This window comes from Epinephelus lanceolatus, chromosome 12, assembly GCF_041903045.1.
Source record: "Epinephelus lanceolatus isolate andai-2023 chromosome 12, ASM4190304v1, whole genome shotgun sequence".
NCBI classification, from domain to species: Eukaryota; Metazoa; Chordata; class Actinopteri; order Perciformes; family Serranidae; genus Epinephelus; species Epinephelus lanceolatus.
In genome coordinates this window covers 35,346,630-35,364,223 of record NC_135745.1, presented here as the reverse complement: position 1 = coordinate 35,364,223, position 17,594 = coordinate 35,346,630, and the positions used below count along the sequence as shown (strand labels likewise).

Here is a 17,594-nt window from a genome sequence, read left to right as displayed (position 1 = left end):
ATTGCACTTCAATTATAATAGCAATGTATTAATTTACACTCTGTCTGTAAGCGCTTTTTTTCTGATACGCACCATGCTGTAAACTCTGGCCAATCAGGCAGAGTCCTTGCTGTTTGGGAGGGTCCAACAATGAGGGTTGCCCGATGGCCTGGAGCCAATAAAAAGTTATGCTAGGCCAATAAATAGCATCACCATTTGTCCAACTGGGCCAGTGCTTGAAAAGCAAGCAACGATACTACGCCTGCTCCACTCTCCGAGACTTCGCTCTGCCTATGTCTTGAGAAGTAAGAGAACGAAAGTGTCTTGGAGAAAAACATACAACGGGTTGAGAAATTAACTTGTGTTATAAGAGTAGTGTAGCTCCTTTGGGGAATAGCTCAGTGCGTAGCGAGTGTGTGAGGAAGTGTGAGAGGTAGAGAGTTAAGCTGTTCAGTGGTGGTAAATGTACAGTTTAGGTTTCTCTTTGGGGGCAGATGTGGCTTAGTCCACATGTCAGAGTATCCTTGGGCAAGATACTGAACCCCAAATTGCTCCCGATGGCTGTTTCATCAGTGTGTGTCTGTGCTTGATTGGTTACCGAGTAGCAGGTGGCAATATTAAACAACGTTATCACACATTTTCCTCGAGAAATATGCGTGCGTGCGTGTGTGTGTGTGTGTGTGTGTGTGTAGTCGACTGTATTACCTGACAAGCTTAACTAAAACTATTAACAGCTGTTTGAGATACTGACTCACCTGAGCTACAACTCAGGTTACCACGAATAAGCGGCTTACCTGCCTCAGAATAGAGAACGGCTCTCCAAACAGCTTCTCTAAGCACCAGCAGGTATCTAATTCTGTCAAATTTAGCCTTCGGTGCACAAAAATGCAACAGCTGGTTTTAGACTGGACAGTCTTAACTTGTATTAGTGTTCAGTAGGCTAATTGGCAGCGCCGTTGTCAGTCTGTGAGTCGTGGAAACATGCTCCAAAAAAGAGAGCTCCCAAAGAGGCAGAGGAGCTCCTGAGTTGTTTCTCTGGTTGAGTTGAAGTTCAGGGCAAGGTGGTTTTGTTTAACTAGAGACCGTCCACTGACAGGCTGTGGGAAAATTTGACTTCTTACATCATCAGGTGTATGTGTGGATATTGCATCACATGTAAGAGACATGAGTAGGGTTGCAACAGGTGAGATTTTCACGTTGCAATAACTGTCTCAGAAAACATTGCAGTTTCACGGTATTAAAGAATTTATTTTATTATCAGTCACAATGGACATGATGCTTCTCCATTTCTCATTTGACTATAAAATACACCTTCACACTGAGCTCGGCAAGCAGGTGTAATGTACTCAATTTGGTTAACTATACGTTCTGTATTGGAAGTCTTTGCCGCAGAGTGCAGCTTAGGTTTGTGTGTATGTGCCCCCTGTATTAGCCTCCAAGCTTATCAGTGCACTGATACACTAAAATGAGCAGGTCTCAAGAGACACCGACTCACCTTTCAGACATATGTTGCTAAAAATAACCAGCTTAAATGATTTAGTATAGACACAATATTCACTAATAGCCTCTTTAAGTACAACCAGGGATCTATTTCGACCAGATACACTGAGTTATTATCGGTTTATAAAGGCACACCTGTACAGTGTCATGTTCAGATTTTGCTGACTCTGTGTAGCTCTCTCAAGCTGTATGTGACCACTCTGAGGTCCAGGCTGTGACTTAGCCACTCCAGAAAAAAAAAAAAGTTTGATGTTATTCTTCTCATGTGACTGTCATGGCAATCAAACACTTGTCAAAAATGCAGGACTGTTTCTTTAAGAGCTACATTAGCCTGCGTTGTTTTAACACTCTCACACAAGTGCACAGCTGAGGGCTACAGATGGGTGAAGCAGGATCTTTGTGACGAGAGGAAATGGTACTTTTAGCAGATGCTATCTATGGCTTGGGTCCACCGAAGCTGCCAATGTCAACAAAACTCCACATGGTGGCCTAATAAAAAGAAATTAAACAGAATCAAATATACTCAGTATCTTAGTGTGAATTTGTAGCGATATAGAGCAAAATCTGGTGTTGAGGGAGTGGTTTACATAAAAAAAATTGGCACAAAAGGTTAGAAGTTCAATTCAAGGGTGAGTCAAGGAGGGAAGTAGAGAAAAAAAGTAAGGACAAGACCGTGCCTGTCTGACATCGCTGTATGATACAGGCAGGAAGAGGGAGTGGTGAAAAAAAAAGGACTCAAAATGTTTGGTAGGCGAGACACAACTGAAAGTGAGCCAAGGAGAACATGAAAACACGCACCCTGCTCGTCCCGCCCAGTCACAAACAGAGACAAACATTGCGTTGCCATAGCAATAACAAGGAGTTGGAGAGCATGACACAACCCATCTGGCACTGAGAGAAAGCCTGCCTCTCTAATGACATCAATCCAGTCTTCCGACTGGGTGCAACAGTCAATGTATTTTTTCCACTGGTCAGCACCCGCTCTGTTCACCCGTGGGCAGACTGCATTGTGTCTGAGGATATTTTTGGCCACACTGGTGACATTCAGGCAGAATTTTCTATCATTATGATCCAATTAAATGCCCACCTCTGTAATAGAGCTCATATGCTGCATCTACAGACTGACACGTTTCACTTCAGCACAGTTTACTTCTTCTTTGTCACCTCTGGGTTTAAATGTCACTCACATGATGTGCTCAGCTGTCACTGATATAAAACCTATCATTCAAATCAGTCTCCTCCTTTCGTAGTTTTGCAGGAACCTCTCATGGTCAGAGAAAAAGATGAAGCAGGTTCACTTATGTTTCAAACAAGCTTCCTGGATGGCCGTCACCGAAGCCTTGGCTCACTCATCTCCTGACATTAGTCAAGGCTGACAAACACATCCAATGCTGGTAGTCGCATTCATCATGTCCAGACTGTGGTGGCGGAAGCCAAAGCGGACATGATTTTTCATCTTTTATTTATGCTTCAAGGACGTCAGTCTGTATGTCAAAGTTAATGGGCAAAAGGAAGAGGAGTGGAGTCCAGTGTGAATTATTAGCTGTGACACATATAATTTGTCTTTCTTGTCTGGCTTCTATCTTTCTGCTGACCTACTGGTGGTGGATACCTGGCTTAAAATGTGAATATGACAATACTCTAATTTGATACTGGTCTTGTAAACAGCAGAGTCTGTTTAGATGTTCTAAATCAGGTCATTTTCTGAATGAAGCATTTTACGATTAAGATGTGGGATATGCCAATTTTATTTGGGGTTTTAGGAGCATTCTTTGGACATTCATACAGCACATTTGGACTATGCATCTCAATTGGTAATATCAGCAGGTTTGGATATGCACAAATCTTGAAACACCAATCCTATTTTGATGCAAAGAAATAAACTGGCACAAGCGGCTCCAGCTGTTTCACTTTTCCATATTTTGACATGACATTCAATGACATTCTAGGGCACTTTAAATGGAGTATGCACGGCTACTTGTAAACAGGAGTATTAGTGGAATATTCATTTTCATAGTAGTAGGAATACTGCCATTTTTATAATAAGGGCAAAACCCAGAGTATTTTGTGCATGTAAACATAGTCAGTATAAACTAAGCTAACGGTAAATACACTGCAGCACAATCGATGCATATATAGTATTTAATGCTTCATACTGCTTGTATACTTAAGTGTCCCTGCTCTGGCTACCTATCAAATACAGGATTGATTTTAAGCCATACATGGGCTGGCACCCCAGTAAACTGCTGAACTTCTCTGCCCCTACTCCAACTCCCGACCTCTTAGATCCTCAGAAGAATGTCTTTTATCTGTCGAGGCTGGTGGGTAAGGGGGGTCGTGCCTTTGAAGCAACTGCTCCAAAGCTCTGGAATAGCCTTCAACTCTCAATTAAATGCTCCCCCTCCATTCACACTTTTAAGACAAATATTATCAAAGATATACAATATTTTAGTATTCTATAATCTTCTCGCTTATGTAATTATTCTTACTGGTGTTATTCTGTTTTATATTTGTGTACATGTTATACTGCTGTATGTTTGTGTGTCGTTCTGTTAATTTGTACAGCACTTCAGTCAGCTGCAGGTGTTTTTATATGTGCTATATAAATAAACTTTGATTTGTCTGACTGATTCAGCAAACGTCATTTTACATGCAGCTGTTCAAGCACAACAACGGCAATACTCAGCTCACAAGACAGCTTTCCTAAGTGAGCCTTTACTATTAGTAACCTAAGAGTGAAAGTCTTACAGTATACATGTAGGTGCTATCCCGTCAACAGTGGGTCCCGACTCTAGTCTCATTCTCCTTTTCTGCAAAATCACAGTACACATCAAGGCTTCATTATTCCCACAGCCACCACTGACCTCTTGTTGCTCTCAGAAGATTCCAGCAGTGCAGAGTCCTTACTGGTGCCATTGGAGCTGCCCATTGACTCATGGCCGTTGCTCTCGTTGCCATGACTCTCGTTGCCATGGCTTTCATTGCCATGTGATTCAGTTCCACTCCCACTGGACCCGCTGCTCTTCATCTCCACGTCCTCCTCAGGGAGCGATCGGGAGCGGGCATTCTTGCGATGCTTATGCGGCGAGGTGGGAGGGTCCTGACCGCTGCTGTCGCTGCCCTCTGAGGGGAGGCCTAAGTCAGGCCCGCCTTGGCTGTAGCCACCCATCCGGTGCAGCTGTGCCATGGAGCTGCACCCTGAGGCCCCCCTTGGCATGGAGCTGCACGAGGCTCCATCCTGGTCCTCCAGCACCGAGAAGCGATACGGCTTGGAGTCTGAATCTTCCGACATCAGGAGGAGTGCTGTCCTGGGCTTGAACCAGGTTAGTTGTAATTGGATGATGAAAGAACGCTATCAACCCATTTTAACAAGGGTGTCGCTGGAGAGAATGAGAGAGGACGAGCTTGATCTGTGGAGAGAAGAAGAGTACACATGTTAGAAATAAATGCTTTTCCATAGCAAGTTACGCATATTTAAATATTTAGAAAACAAATAACTGAGTAGACACATAGTGGAATCTTATGACTGCAACAGATAATTACCCGAGTTAATCGGCGCCCAAGTGAAAAAACTCAAACAAATTACCTTTGCCAAGTAAGTTTCAACAAGTCTCTGAAAGAGCATTTTAATACCACACTGACATGAACTGAAATCATTGGTCGCCTATAGAACAGGAATCCAATATAAACGTAATTTGCTTTTGGAAATGGTAAGCATTATGCAAAGTATTATGTCCAAAGAATGGCATTAGTCAAAACATGCAAAAACACTTGCATGGTTCTTCAACACGAGGACTCACTCATGTATTTTCATATGTCCGCACAAGCATGCAAACAGTTCAAAAGTTTTTACGAGACATGAATCAATGTTTCACCAGTCCTTCAGAAAGGTGTCTTTTGTCTGGTGTGGTATCAGAGCACACAGCAGGGTTTGACCCCTGACCTCTGCAGAGCCCTGCAGGTGCTTCTCTGATGTACAGTAAAAACGCTCCCTTGTACAGACAGCGTGGCCTTCAAGAACAGTGAGTCTGCCCATCTGAGCCCTCCAACCTTTTCAAAAGGACCATCCACCCTGGGACACATAAAACAGTAGACAGCATTGATCTGAATGCCATCAGAGGTTCCTGGCCGACAGTGTGGAATTTAGCTCTGCATTCTGTGGCTTCAAGTAGACGTGTAAAACAGCAAGCACAGTTTTAAATACTGCTGTGTGCAAAACCAGCATCATCACAGATAATGACGCTATATAAATACCAGATTTCTTACAGAATGACAGAGAGGGATGCGTAACTGTCTGTTGAAATTACCCAGTGTTGAGTAGATCTTTCCGAGGAAATTTCCTATGGTTGCAGGAAGACACACGTGGTACATATTCGGGAGCATAAATAGTGACGTATTTGGAACTGACACAAGGAAAACTGGGAACCACGATCAGATGAGGAGACTCAGATCTACAGAAAAGAATTTATGGCAGTGGCAGTACTTTACATCACAGGGAATGCAGTTCAAAAACCCCACAATCAACAAATTAGTAAATTTTGGTTTACGACAAACTAACAATGGAGGCAATCGAGAGACTGACTGACTGATTTGTGAGAGAATTTGTTAAGTAAAATCTATCTGGCAAGAACAATATTGAGAGTTACATTTTCTGAAATGCAAGATCAGATTGCTGAGTAAAGTATGTGCTGTTTCATGATGCCCATAATGATATATAATTATGTTAATTATACCATAGAGATGTAATGTAACCAAGGCTTGTATGACTGTTTCTATGGGAGGTACTTTTGTACTTCTCCCAACATAGCGATACAAACATCAGTCTGAGCTGTTCATTAAGGTCAAACTTGGGATTTAAAGCACAGGTAAAAAAAAAAGACCATCTTATCATTCACATAATCCTGTTTCTGGGCAACATGTGAATTCCACACGAGAGCGACAAAGTGTCCATGTATGGCCCGTACCCTGGGTGTTCTCCAGGGATAACCTAAGAGTTGGCATGCTGTCCTCCCTGCACTGCAATGGATCATTTCTATTTCCTACCCTGAGTAAAGGCACACAGCTCTATGACCTCCTTAATTCAATTCACCTGAGCTCTATGGGGAGAAGTATATATGTTTATCTAGTCTAACCAAGTTAGTCTTTGGCATCACATGCACCTTTTACATACGCTTTTCTCAGTGTGATGCTGAATGTTGTGCAGATCCGCTAATGCTTTGTTGAAAGCTGTGAGTTTGACTGTGAAATTATACAAACTGTACTCGCAAGCACTGAGCAAGCAGAGACAAATGTGATATTTCACTGTTTGGTTTGAAATGTGTTAGGGGCATTTAACGCAGGGCTGGCCTTAGACTTTGGGGAGGCCCTGAGCAGGATTTTGGTTCAGGGGGTCCTCTCATTGGAACGTGTTACCACTTTGCATGGTAAATTGTTGGCAAAAAATCTTGTCATTTTTTGTTTTGTTTTGGAAGTTCAATCTTTATTTCATTATTATCTTGTCTTTATTTTAATAAAAGCTTTTCCAAGGGGCCTCTCGAGACCATGGTGCCCTAAGGAATTGCTTATGTTGCCTTATGCGGATGGCTATATATTTTTAAAAAACTGAGGACCTCAGAAGCAAACATAACTCAAATTGGTAATTCAAGAAATATTACATAAGGTATAGATAGTTGAAGTCTCTTCTCTAAATTAGCACCTTATGCAGAGGGGAGGCTGAGGAGACAGCACCAGGCCAACACTGCCTTCCTGACTTTGTATTAAAAGGCTGATCACTAAATTGGAAACTTTCAGTGCATGTATGAAACCCCAGCTGCAGCTGATGAACTGTATCATCTGGAAGACAGAGTAGCCCATGAAATATGCAGCACAATGTCGATGGTTTTGTCAAAACTTTATGTCAAAATGAGCAGTAAAATATTTCCATTAATAATTAGCCAAACCCTTGGCCCTGTCGGATGGTGGAGAGACATGAGTTCACAGTCTGCTTATCACTGACCTACCACAATGTAGGTACACTGTGTGAACTGGGTCAATAGACAAACATATGAACGTGGCAATAAAGAAAAAGCAAATGAACAAGCAGGGTGCTATAGTTTGGTAAGACAAAGCAGAGCAATGAGTTCAGCAATGACTTCTGTGCAAAGTTTAACACTTAAGCTCAGCGCTGGGGTTAAGCTATTTTCTGGAGAATAAGATTAAAATAGCCCCTTCATAGAAAGCCTTCTGTTATTACTAACATACTATTCATACTGAACATTCTGCACAAACCGCTGGCGGAGACATTTTTGTTGCATTGAGAAGTGATTTGACAGGGGCTGCTACTCAAAGTCTGGTCTGAAGTTAAAGAGCTGACTGCCAGTATGACCAATATTCACAAAGTCCACGAGTTCACACCAGTCACAAACTACAGCAACTGCTAGACATCAACCTCATTAGCTCGTTATCACGCCAAATCTGCTGGCTCAACGCCAGCAGACAGAGAGAGAAGGTGAGAGACACTCGAGCTGTGAGGACGGCAGATTTACAGGATAAAGAGAAAGACTATCTAAACATGGTCTTTAAAGGACAGCATTGGGTGAGCATGTCCACTCTGATGAGATGAGATACTAAGACAGACGGTGACTATATTCAAGCTCAGTTAGTAATTTAGACAGGGCAGGTATAGACAGAGATACACTTTCTCCTCTATGCTTGATGTAAAAATACAAACAGAGTAGAACAGAGAGAGAGATGACCACTTTTTGTGCCTCTATCCCGACAGGAAATGCAGTGATGTCTTGGTAAAAAAAGACAACTGCTTCTCGTGGCACTATCCCCGCTGGAAAAACAGCTTCGGGTAGCTGAAAAATAACCACATTTCAGGGATAATAAACTTCTGGAAATCAGCCACAAGTCGCAAAAAAACACCCCAAACACCCATGTTTGAGGGCTAAAAAGCCTCAAGCAACACAATGACCGTACCTAAAAAACACCCACATTTGAGGGCTAAAGAGCCACTGGAAAAACAGCCAGAGGTCGCTAAAAAACACCCACATTTGGGGGCTTAAAAGCCGCAGAAAACAGAGCGATGATCTCTAAATACACCCACTTTTGGGGACTAAAAAGCCACTAGAAAATCAGCCACAGGTCACTAAAAAATATTCATGTTTTGAGGCTAAAAAGCTCCTGGAAAACAGCTATTATCACTTAAAAACACCCCCATTTGGGGTCTTAAAAGCTGCAGAAAACACAGCAATTGTCTCTAAAAACTCCCACATTTGGGGACTAAAAGGCCACTGGATAAACAGCCATGGGTGCCTAAAAACACCCATGTTTGGGGGCTTAAAGGCCGCAGGAAACACAACGACGGTCCCTAAAAAGCACCCACATTTGGGAACTAAAAAGCAACAGGAAACACAGCAATAACTCGCTAAAAACAACCGCTTTGTTGTTTGTTGGTCTCGAATGGTAGTCTGCAGCTTGGCAGGCATCCTAAATGACTCACCATCCACCATCCCCTCCTTCCCCCAGCTGACAAAATCATCTTAGATACTACATCACATTAGAAACATTGATATGATATGTAAGCATGCAAATGCAACATATTTGTGAATTGCACTTCTATGTTTACAGAAACATAACTTAATCAAAATAGAGCAGTCACTTAAATGTGAACTTACTTAAAGGGATAGTGCACCCAAAGATGAAAATTCAGCCATTATCTACTCACCCATATGCCGATGGAGGCCCTGGTGAAGTTTTAGAGTCCTCACATCCCTTGTGGAGATCGGTGGGGGGAGCGGCTAGCACACCTAATGGCAGACGGGGCCCCAGACTAACGTCCAAGAACACAAAATTGAATCCACAAAGTATCTACATACTGCTCATCCGTAGTGATCCAAGTGTGCTGCAGCCGCGAAATAAAAAGTTGTTTCGAAAAACGTCATATGAACTCTGTTTTTAGCCTCACTGTAGCCTGTAGCTCTGACTGCTTCTCTGTGCTCCGTGGTCACGTGTGCATGCGACCAGTGAAAGCATGAGCTTTGCTCACCCGTGTTTACATCACGTGACATGCGCACCGCAGGGGGAGACAACAGTAACCACAGAGCTAAAAGATAATTTGCACTACGGTCTTTTAGCAAAGGACAGCCCAACATGTCTGAAGACTTTGAAATTGAGGAGGAACAGCATTTCTTTGTTGATCCGTATTTGTTTGAACCCGAGTATACGGACGGAACTCAGGCTACTGGATGAAGCAGCCGCCGCAGCTCATGAGCCTAACCCTGAGCCAGCCGCAGAATACCGGAGTCGAGCACTGAAAACCTGGTGGTGTAGTTGTTTCAAATGCAAAGCAATGCCAATGGATAAGGAAAGTCTTTGCTGCTCAGACTGGGAATTGGCGATGCCTGCACTTGAGAATCTGGACATCAGTACTGACGAGACTGCTGCTCTTCAGAGACCATGCTCTTGCATCACCGATCACCCTGAGCGCGCACACGTGAGCGCAGAGCACAGAGAAACAGTCAGAGCTACAGGCTACAGTGAGGCTAAAAACAGAGTTCATATGACGTTTTTCGATACAAATTTTTATGTCGGGGCATCAGGACACTTGGATCACTACGGATGAGCAGTATGTAGATACTTTGTGGATTCAATTTTGTGTTCTTGGACGTTAGTCTGGGGCCCCGTCTGCCATTAGGTGTGCTAGCCGCTCCCCCCGCCGGAGGGGGTGAGGGATGTGGATGGAGAACTCTAAAACTTCACCAGGGCCTCCATCAGCATATGGGTGAGTAGATAATGGCTGAATTTTCATTTTTGGGTGCACTATCCTTTTAAAAAATAATAAGAATGTCACTAACATAGTATTTAACACTGAGCATATACTTTTTGTAAAGTAAGTTGTTTACTACAGCTGAAAAGAGCCTATAAATATCAAATCTACGTCTGCAGTAAGAGTTACCTGAGGCTACTTCAATATCTGTGATCTCTTATTTACTGTCATAACTGAATCTCTTTCATCCGGTTGAGCTGCTGCAGCAAAAGAAGTGGAGGAGAGTAACATGGATTTCCTATGTGCCCACCAAACCTAATTTTAAACTGTGTTATCCTGCAAGGAGCTTGATGCCATTGGAAGCGCTTACATCCTACACTGAGGTGGGTACAACATGTAACAGGTGGCTAACAAGGTGAGATGAGAAACATAACACAATTACAGATTATATATCACTCCTCTTGGGCTGCTTCAGTCATTTTAATGCAATCAAAAAATCGTTGTGGGCCATCAAAGGAACAAATCTTGACCTGTTGGGAACATGTTGCTCATTTGGCCTTTCTGGATCTTAGGGGACTTAAAGGGATGTAATTTAAAATAAATTACCTTTTAATTGTGAAAATGATGGAACACTTCATTCAGACATGCCTTAAAATCATTAAAATAGAGTTTGTAATCAGGGTTGGAAATTAAAGTTTGCTATGTTTGGTCAATTTGTTGGGTCTAGCCACTGTTGCCACTGATGGTGAACACACTTCTCTTAAACTGACAGCAAAAGAGCCTGTGAGAGATTTCCTTATTATCTTCCTCTTTCTCATTATTTTTGAACTTGTTGCTATGCTCAGTCATCATAAAATATTCCTTCACTTTTGTCTGTTGTGAAAAATAAGCATGTCACAGCGCTCTGATCATATTATCTAAGGCTGCATCTCAAACCATCTTATACAACAGCCGCAGAGTCATAACCGTGTATCATGTTGCATGCGTTCTCTTCCTTAATTAAAGTGTGTCATCATCATCTTGTACAATGGACTCAATTTGCATGATGATTTACATAAGTTGAGAATGAGTGGGTCAGATAGGGTCAAACACTGCATACTTAGAGTTATTATAGCAGATGTTATGTTACCCCATAACAACTGCAACACAAATTTAAAAGCTATGATTCTGCCTGGGTGTAATATTTCAATACAAAAAAAGTTAGCACCAACAACTAGATTACTTAATCCAGAGTTCCTACACATTTTTATGGACAAAATTTCAAAACTTTTTCATAACTTTTCAAGGACCCACAATAAAAACTTTCATGACCATTCACAACATATAACACCAACAAAGTTGTATACTCTAATCCAAATGTTAATTATATTAATGTATAGGGGAACAGAAAGGGTTAAGGAAGTCCTGTAATTAAGACTTAGTTTCCCCCCTTTTTTTCTCCCCCCCCTTTATGTACATTATGCACATTTAATGTACCTACGTTTTGTCTCGTTTCCATGTTCATGTTCATGTTTTCTTGCATCTGTGAACTTATTTAAAAACTCTTCTATGTAAAACAAAATGAGCGCTGGTACTGCAACATGACATATGTAATTTCATCTTTGGTTCAATAAAAATACCTGGAATACACATTTTAATTAGATTATCATAGGCGGTCCACGGACACGGAGCACTAGAGCTCCCAGACTGGGGGAGTGACAAGCGACAGTTCAGTTGGCCAATTGGTATTTTGTAACTACCTCACTCTACTTTCAGAACACTTTAAACTAAATCAAAGTGAGCACTGTCACCCCAAGTGACAACTGAACACCCTCAGCTGTCCATGTCAGATCCGGTCCCTTGCTCAAGAGCACCTCAGCAGTGCCCAGAAGGCGAACTGGCACCTCTCCAGCTTCCAGTCCACCAGAGACCTTCTGGTTCCCAACCCAAGTCACTATAAACTGATCTGCTGCCACCTGTTCAACCCAAAAAGTCAACTCTCAAAGTTTTTGGTCTTAAAAATAGAGTACATTTTAAAAATCTGCACAGAAACATCACTTAAAATGCAACCCCACCCCCTTTCTGAAAAACCCAACAGGTACACTTCTTAAAAAGAAAAACAATTAGCCTTGTCTTTGAAAGGTTTGCAAACAGGTTTCCTGACCATCAACATGCAGTCTGGTGTTTTATCAGTCTATTGCCGTGCTCTTTGATTTTCCCTACTTTAACGTGAAGGTTCACAGTAATCTTGATTATTGTGTGTAGGCAAACACAGTGGTTAATATCCAACCCTTAGGGCAACAAGTGCTGTGAGTTTTTTTCACATACAGACATGACTGAAGTTGCTCTACAGAGATGTTTTCTCTTTCACTGACCTACATTTACTTTCGGGGATACCTTTAACAGTCATAATAGATCCGATGCACACTACACACTGTGCTGCACCTTCCACAACCACCCAGGACTTTATCCACTTTCCTCGAGGCTAAAAACAGAGTGGAGGCTTTAATGTTTAGATCGAGAGAGAACTTTCCCATCACAGAGGCAAGATTAAGATTACCATTCAGTTCCTAAACCACCAGGGTTCAGTCAGTGAACTTCACATAGAGCCACTAATTGAGAGGAAAATACATAATCAGTGTCCACACAAACTTTTCCAATTTGAGAAACCACATTTAAAAATATTTGATTAAGAGTGCTAGACTGTCCTGAAACATGATCTGCTTTGACAGCATCCTTCCAACCCTTGAATAAAGTTTGCCTGACAATAAGAAGAAAAAAGGCATATGCAAGCACCTCCTCTCCTGTTGCAATAATGGGCGTGGACGTTTATACCCTATGCGTGCCACGTTCGGCTGCCAGCAAAGATAAGCGAAACTAAAGGACTTCACCCACACCAGCCGTACATGCGTCAGTCCTCTCTCCTCCCTTTACAGGCACAAAGGCAAAGGTGGATTGTTGCCACTTCATACTTGCGGCTGATAATCTGAATGGTGCCAGACTACCTAAAGGTTCATAATCATTCGCATCACCAACACCTGATTTTGGGATTGCTTCTTTATTGACTTGGCTTTATGTTTCTTTATCTGTAACCATGCATACTGACTTTGAATTCATCTTAATGGTGACACCTGCACTGATGACGACTTTATGATGATGATTTTATACCTAATATTTATGATTTTTGTCTCGTCATTTTGTTAACTTTTATTGTATATTACTGAATTGTGTTTATGATCTATAGATACATTGGTGCTTGTTTTCAAACTGTGTCTTCTAAGGTGTCCTTGAGTGCTCTGAAAAGCACCTATGAATATCATTCATTATTTTTGTTATTATCACCTCTCCACTTCAAATAAATGTAAAAAGTCCCCAACTCAATCTTTCATTTTAAGAAAAAGCATACAAGTATTTAAAGTAAAATGCAATCAGGCATCTTAAGAAAATTATCAATGCACTGACCAGTAAAGAGTATTTTAATAATGTTTGATTTAAAGTCCAGCAGTGCTAAATACTGCCACTGTCAGGTAAAAACTTGTATCCCCAGTTTTGAGGGGACTGCCATGCTTTCAGGTTGAAACTATTCTCTAACCTCCATGTTTAAAACTCTACGTAATGGCAAAAAAGGCATTGTGTCATGGGGTTCAAAACAGGCAGATTTTTACATGTTTCCTGAAAGCTGACATTTTTGGAGACTCATGATATAAGACCCTTTGGATACACTGCTTCATGTTTTCTAACTGTGTCTTGTAAGGTGTCCTTGAGTGCTCTGCAAGGCACCTGTATATAAAATGCATTATTTGTAATATTATTATCAGTGCACCATCTCTGTCCTGACTGGGAACTGCCTCAAATACATGTAAAACGTCCACCATTCAGTCTTTCACCTTGAGTAAAAGTAACCAAGTATTAAAAGTAAAATGCAAGCAGGTATCAGAAATAAACCAGTAAAGATTATTTTAATAACAGTGCTAAATACTGCCACTGTCAAGTAAGAACTTGTATCCCCAGTTTTGAGGGGAATGTCATGGTTTCAGGGTGAAACTCCATGTTTAAAGCTCTTTACATAATGGCAACAATGCATTGTGTCATGGGGCTAAAAATGGGCAGATTTTTCCATTTCTGAAAGTTGATATTTTTGGAGACACATGACATTAAGCTGACAATAACTGGAGGAATGTAATCTCCAATCATCTCATGAAAATGCCTGTAGGGTTGTAACTATAACACACCAGCATCAAACACACCTATTAAAAGCAGACTTTCACAAAAAGTAAAATTGTGCTATAGTAAGTTGACTTTAAGCGCTCCCCACCTCTGCCACAGACAGCTTAAACATACTGTCAGAGCAAATCATGAATGAATGCTTGCACGAGGTTATGTCGTCTTTATGTAAGACTTTTACCTCATAGCCAGCTGACCACGCACTCAGCATCACAGCATGATGACACAGTCCCTTCGGGGAAAACCATCGCTCACATCTCGCAAATTCTCTAATCGGTGCTGCATATGTGCTGCTGCCATGTGCTGCTGCTGCAGTGGACTCTTTATGTAAGGCGCTGTGTCGGAGTTCACCCTGAGACAGTGACACCAGAAAGCACGTCTACAATGCACCATATGTGACTCTGACAAGCCCTCCACTTTCATTTCTGACAGCTCTGTTCCATAACTCCAACGTGATATCACCACGGTGAAACCGCGTGATAGGCTACATTCACTGTCCTTATGTAAATGTAAAGTCATTTTATGGCAAGTCACATTCATGTCACAGCTCTGAGAGCTAACTCCCCCAGCCGCTGGACTGACCTCCCTGCTGTCATGTGAGCAGGGCTGGTGGCCTGCTGTAGTCTACTGACCGGGATTGAGTCTCACTGACACAGTTATGCAACTTCCACTTTTCATGCTCTTATACAGTATTTTACACATTCAGACCCCAGCTCATTAACGGTGATGTTATCGTCATCTGTCGCATTATAAAAACACCCTTATCACACAGCAATACCGATAATAAACATTAATGTTATAGCTCGCACACATAGTCAGTAAAACTCCACCAACCTCTCAAATGAAATCCTCAACCGATCCCGCTGTTTCCGGTATGTAGAGATGTGTTTTAGAGCTCTTTATGGTCCCGACGGGAGCAAACGTGCTGGTACCGACGGTCCGTAGCTGCTCTGACACACTGCTGTCCCTCGTTTGGGTTTACTGGTACACCGGGACTCTGCCCTGAATCTCCAGTGAAGACAGTGACCTCATTTCGAGCCCCTCCCTAAGTTCCACCCCCTGCTCTTCGCCTATTGGTCCACTGAGCCGTCTATCACTACCTCACAAAGCTGTGAGCCAATAGGTGCCGCCCACCCCCGTGAGGGCGTTAACGCTAACCGCCGCTCCGCACTGCTATTGGTCCCTCGCGCTGCCAGTCTTTTTACATAAGGTTGTCGCTGCTTTCACGTGGAAACCCACGGCTACCTCCGGCGTGTGAGAGGCGCGAGCAAATCACTACGGCGAAGCTGCCGGTGAATGAAGCAGTGCCGATGGTTGGTTCACAGCGGCTCAGCACGGCCGACTGTTATCTAAACGGTTATACAAGTGTGTGTGTGGCCAATGTGGGTGAACTGCGCGGTGTCATCATTCGCGTGAGCATGAAACTTCCTTGACTGTGCAGAAAAATGTGGTACCACAGGGTATTTCTGGTCGTGCATGTTACCTAACTTATATCCATTCTTACATAAAAATAACTGCAGTGTTACAATCATGTTTTGGGGGCGTTGTTTTTGCACTGACATGCATATATAACCTATTCTATGATCCATATACGTAACAAAAATACTTTTTATTGTCATTTATTCTTATTTGGTTTTGCTACTATTGCTCATACCACGTAATAAGATATGTTGCAGTTATGTTCACCCACATGCCATAACACAGTAGATGAATTGGCAAAAATAAGTATTTAAATGAAGATATTTAGATTCAAAGCTCTGATTTTCATCTACTTTTATCTTGTTGCTGTTGTTTAATATGAGATATGTTAATGTTAAAAAATGCATAAAATGTTTATGTTTATTTTATTTTGAAAGGGACAGTGTAAGTTTCACAAAATGAAAAAAATAATAATAATAATAAAATAATAATAATAATAGATTTGGAAAATTATTAAAGGAAAAACTATATTTGTAATTATCATTATTATATATTTAAAATTATGTTACAGAATTATAATTTTTATGTTTTTTTCCCCTGGTCATTTCCTTGTTTGTATTTTATTATTATTATTATTATTATTATTATTATTATTAAACTAATTTTCTTGTTTTTAATTAAAAAATTGTTATTTTTTGGGTCATTGCCTTCTTCCCATGTATTCAATAGAAACCAAGCCAATTTGCTCAGGTTTCAAAGGGATCTAATTCCTTTGATTTGTTGTGTCTATTTCTTTAGTGATACATATTTCTCTTTATATATGACTCTTATAGTGTTGATATGTATATTTACTGCCTGCATAACCTGCTACTGTATCTAAATACTTTTTTGCCAGTTTGCGACGAATTAAGTTCATCCATCAGTTCATCCATCTATCGTACTGGACAAAAGCCATGAAGAAAGTTCTGAACTCATGATTTTTATGGGTGGAGTCAATTAAGTCTAACATACTACATAAATATAAAACAGCTTTTGACATTTAAAAATAAAAATAAACAAACAAGACAAAGATAACAGTGTCTGAAAAGGAGTAGGTAGACGTTAATCTTACATGTCCCTACACCTTTCTTACATTCTTCTTTCGACACATACATTATTTCAACAAAGTACCAGTTTTATTTACAACTAATATACAACTATCCCCAGTCTTTTTACAACCTAATTAAATAAATAAATAATGAACCCAGTTTATTTACAGTCCAAGTACCACCCAGTGTTATAAAATACATATGCACTTCCCTAACACAACCTTTCCTCATCTATTTATCTGCCAAATGGTGAATGTGTATGTAGGAAAAAGACACCAAAATGTACAAAAGCACAGAAGCACAGATAAAAGCTGATCGATGGCATGTCCATAAAGGGGCACATAAGCACAGAGCAAGCATAAAAGCAAAAACAAGACATAAGCGCAACACAAAATAAAGTATATCTAAACATTATTAAACATATTAATTGGTCAATGCTAAGACTGCACATACATATATATTATGTTCATACTGAACAAATTTATTATCTCAACTGAGTGTTTGGGATTGTTTTGAAGTCTGTTTTTTTCCTGAGTCAGTTAACCCTCCCCCTAGTGGCTAAATTTGGACCCAGCTGCTGTTTACTCTATTATAATTGGTGAGATTATGACTTTGGCAACAGATGCCAACACTCATTACTCCAATTACAGACTAAC

The 17,594-nt window shown here is 41.1% G+C and overlaps 1 protein-coding gene across 5 annotated transcripts in view; it reads right to left on the bottom strand.

Moving 5' to 3' along the window:
* Nucleotides 1-15,406, bottom strand: part of per2 (period circadian clock 2) — a 36,488-nt gene extending 21,082 nt beyond the window's left edge. For all 5 annotated transcript variants that reach the window (XM_033636444.2, XM_033636447.2, XM_033636448.2 and 2 more), the window contains exons 1-2: nucleotides 15,266-15,406; nucleotides 4,344-4,889 (exon numbers count right to left, since the gene is read on the bottom strand). In XM_033636444.2, coding sequence (XP_033492335.1) covers nucleotides 4,344-4,771 — 428 coding nt within the window. In that variant the 5' untranslated portion in view covers nucleotides 4,772-4,889; nucleotides 15,266-15,406. The remainder of the gene's footprint in view (nucleotides 1-4,343; nucleotides 4,890-15,265) is intronic.
* Between the last annotated feature and the right edge of the window lie 2,188 nt (nucleotides 15,407-17,594).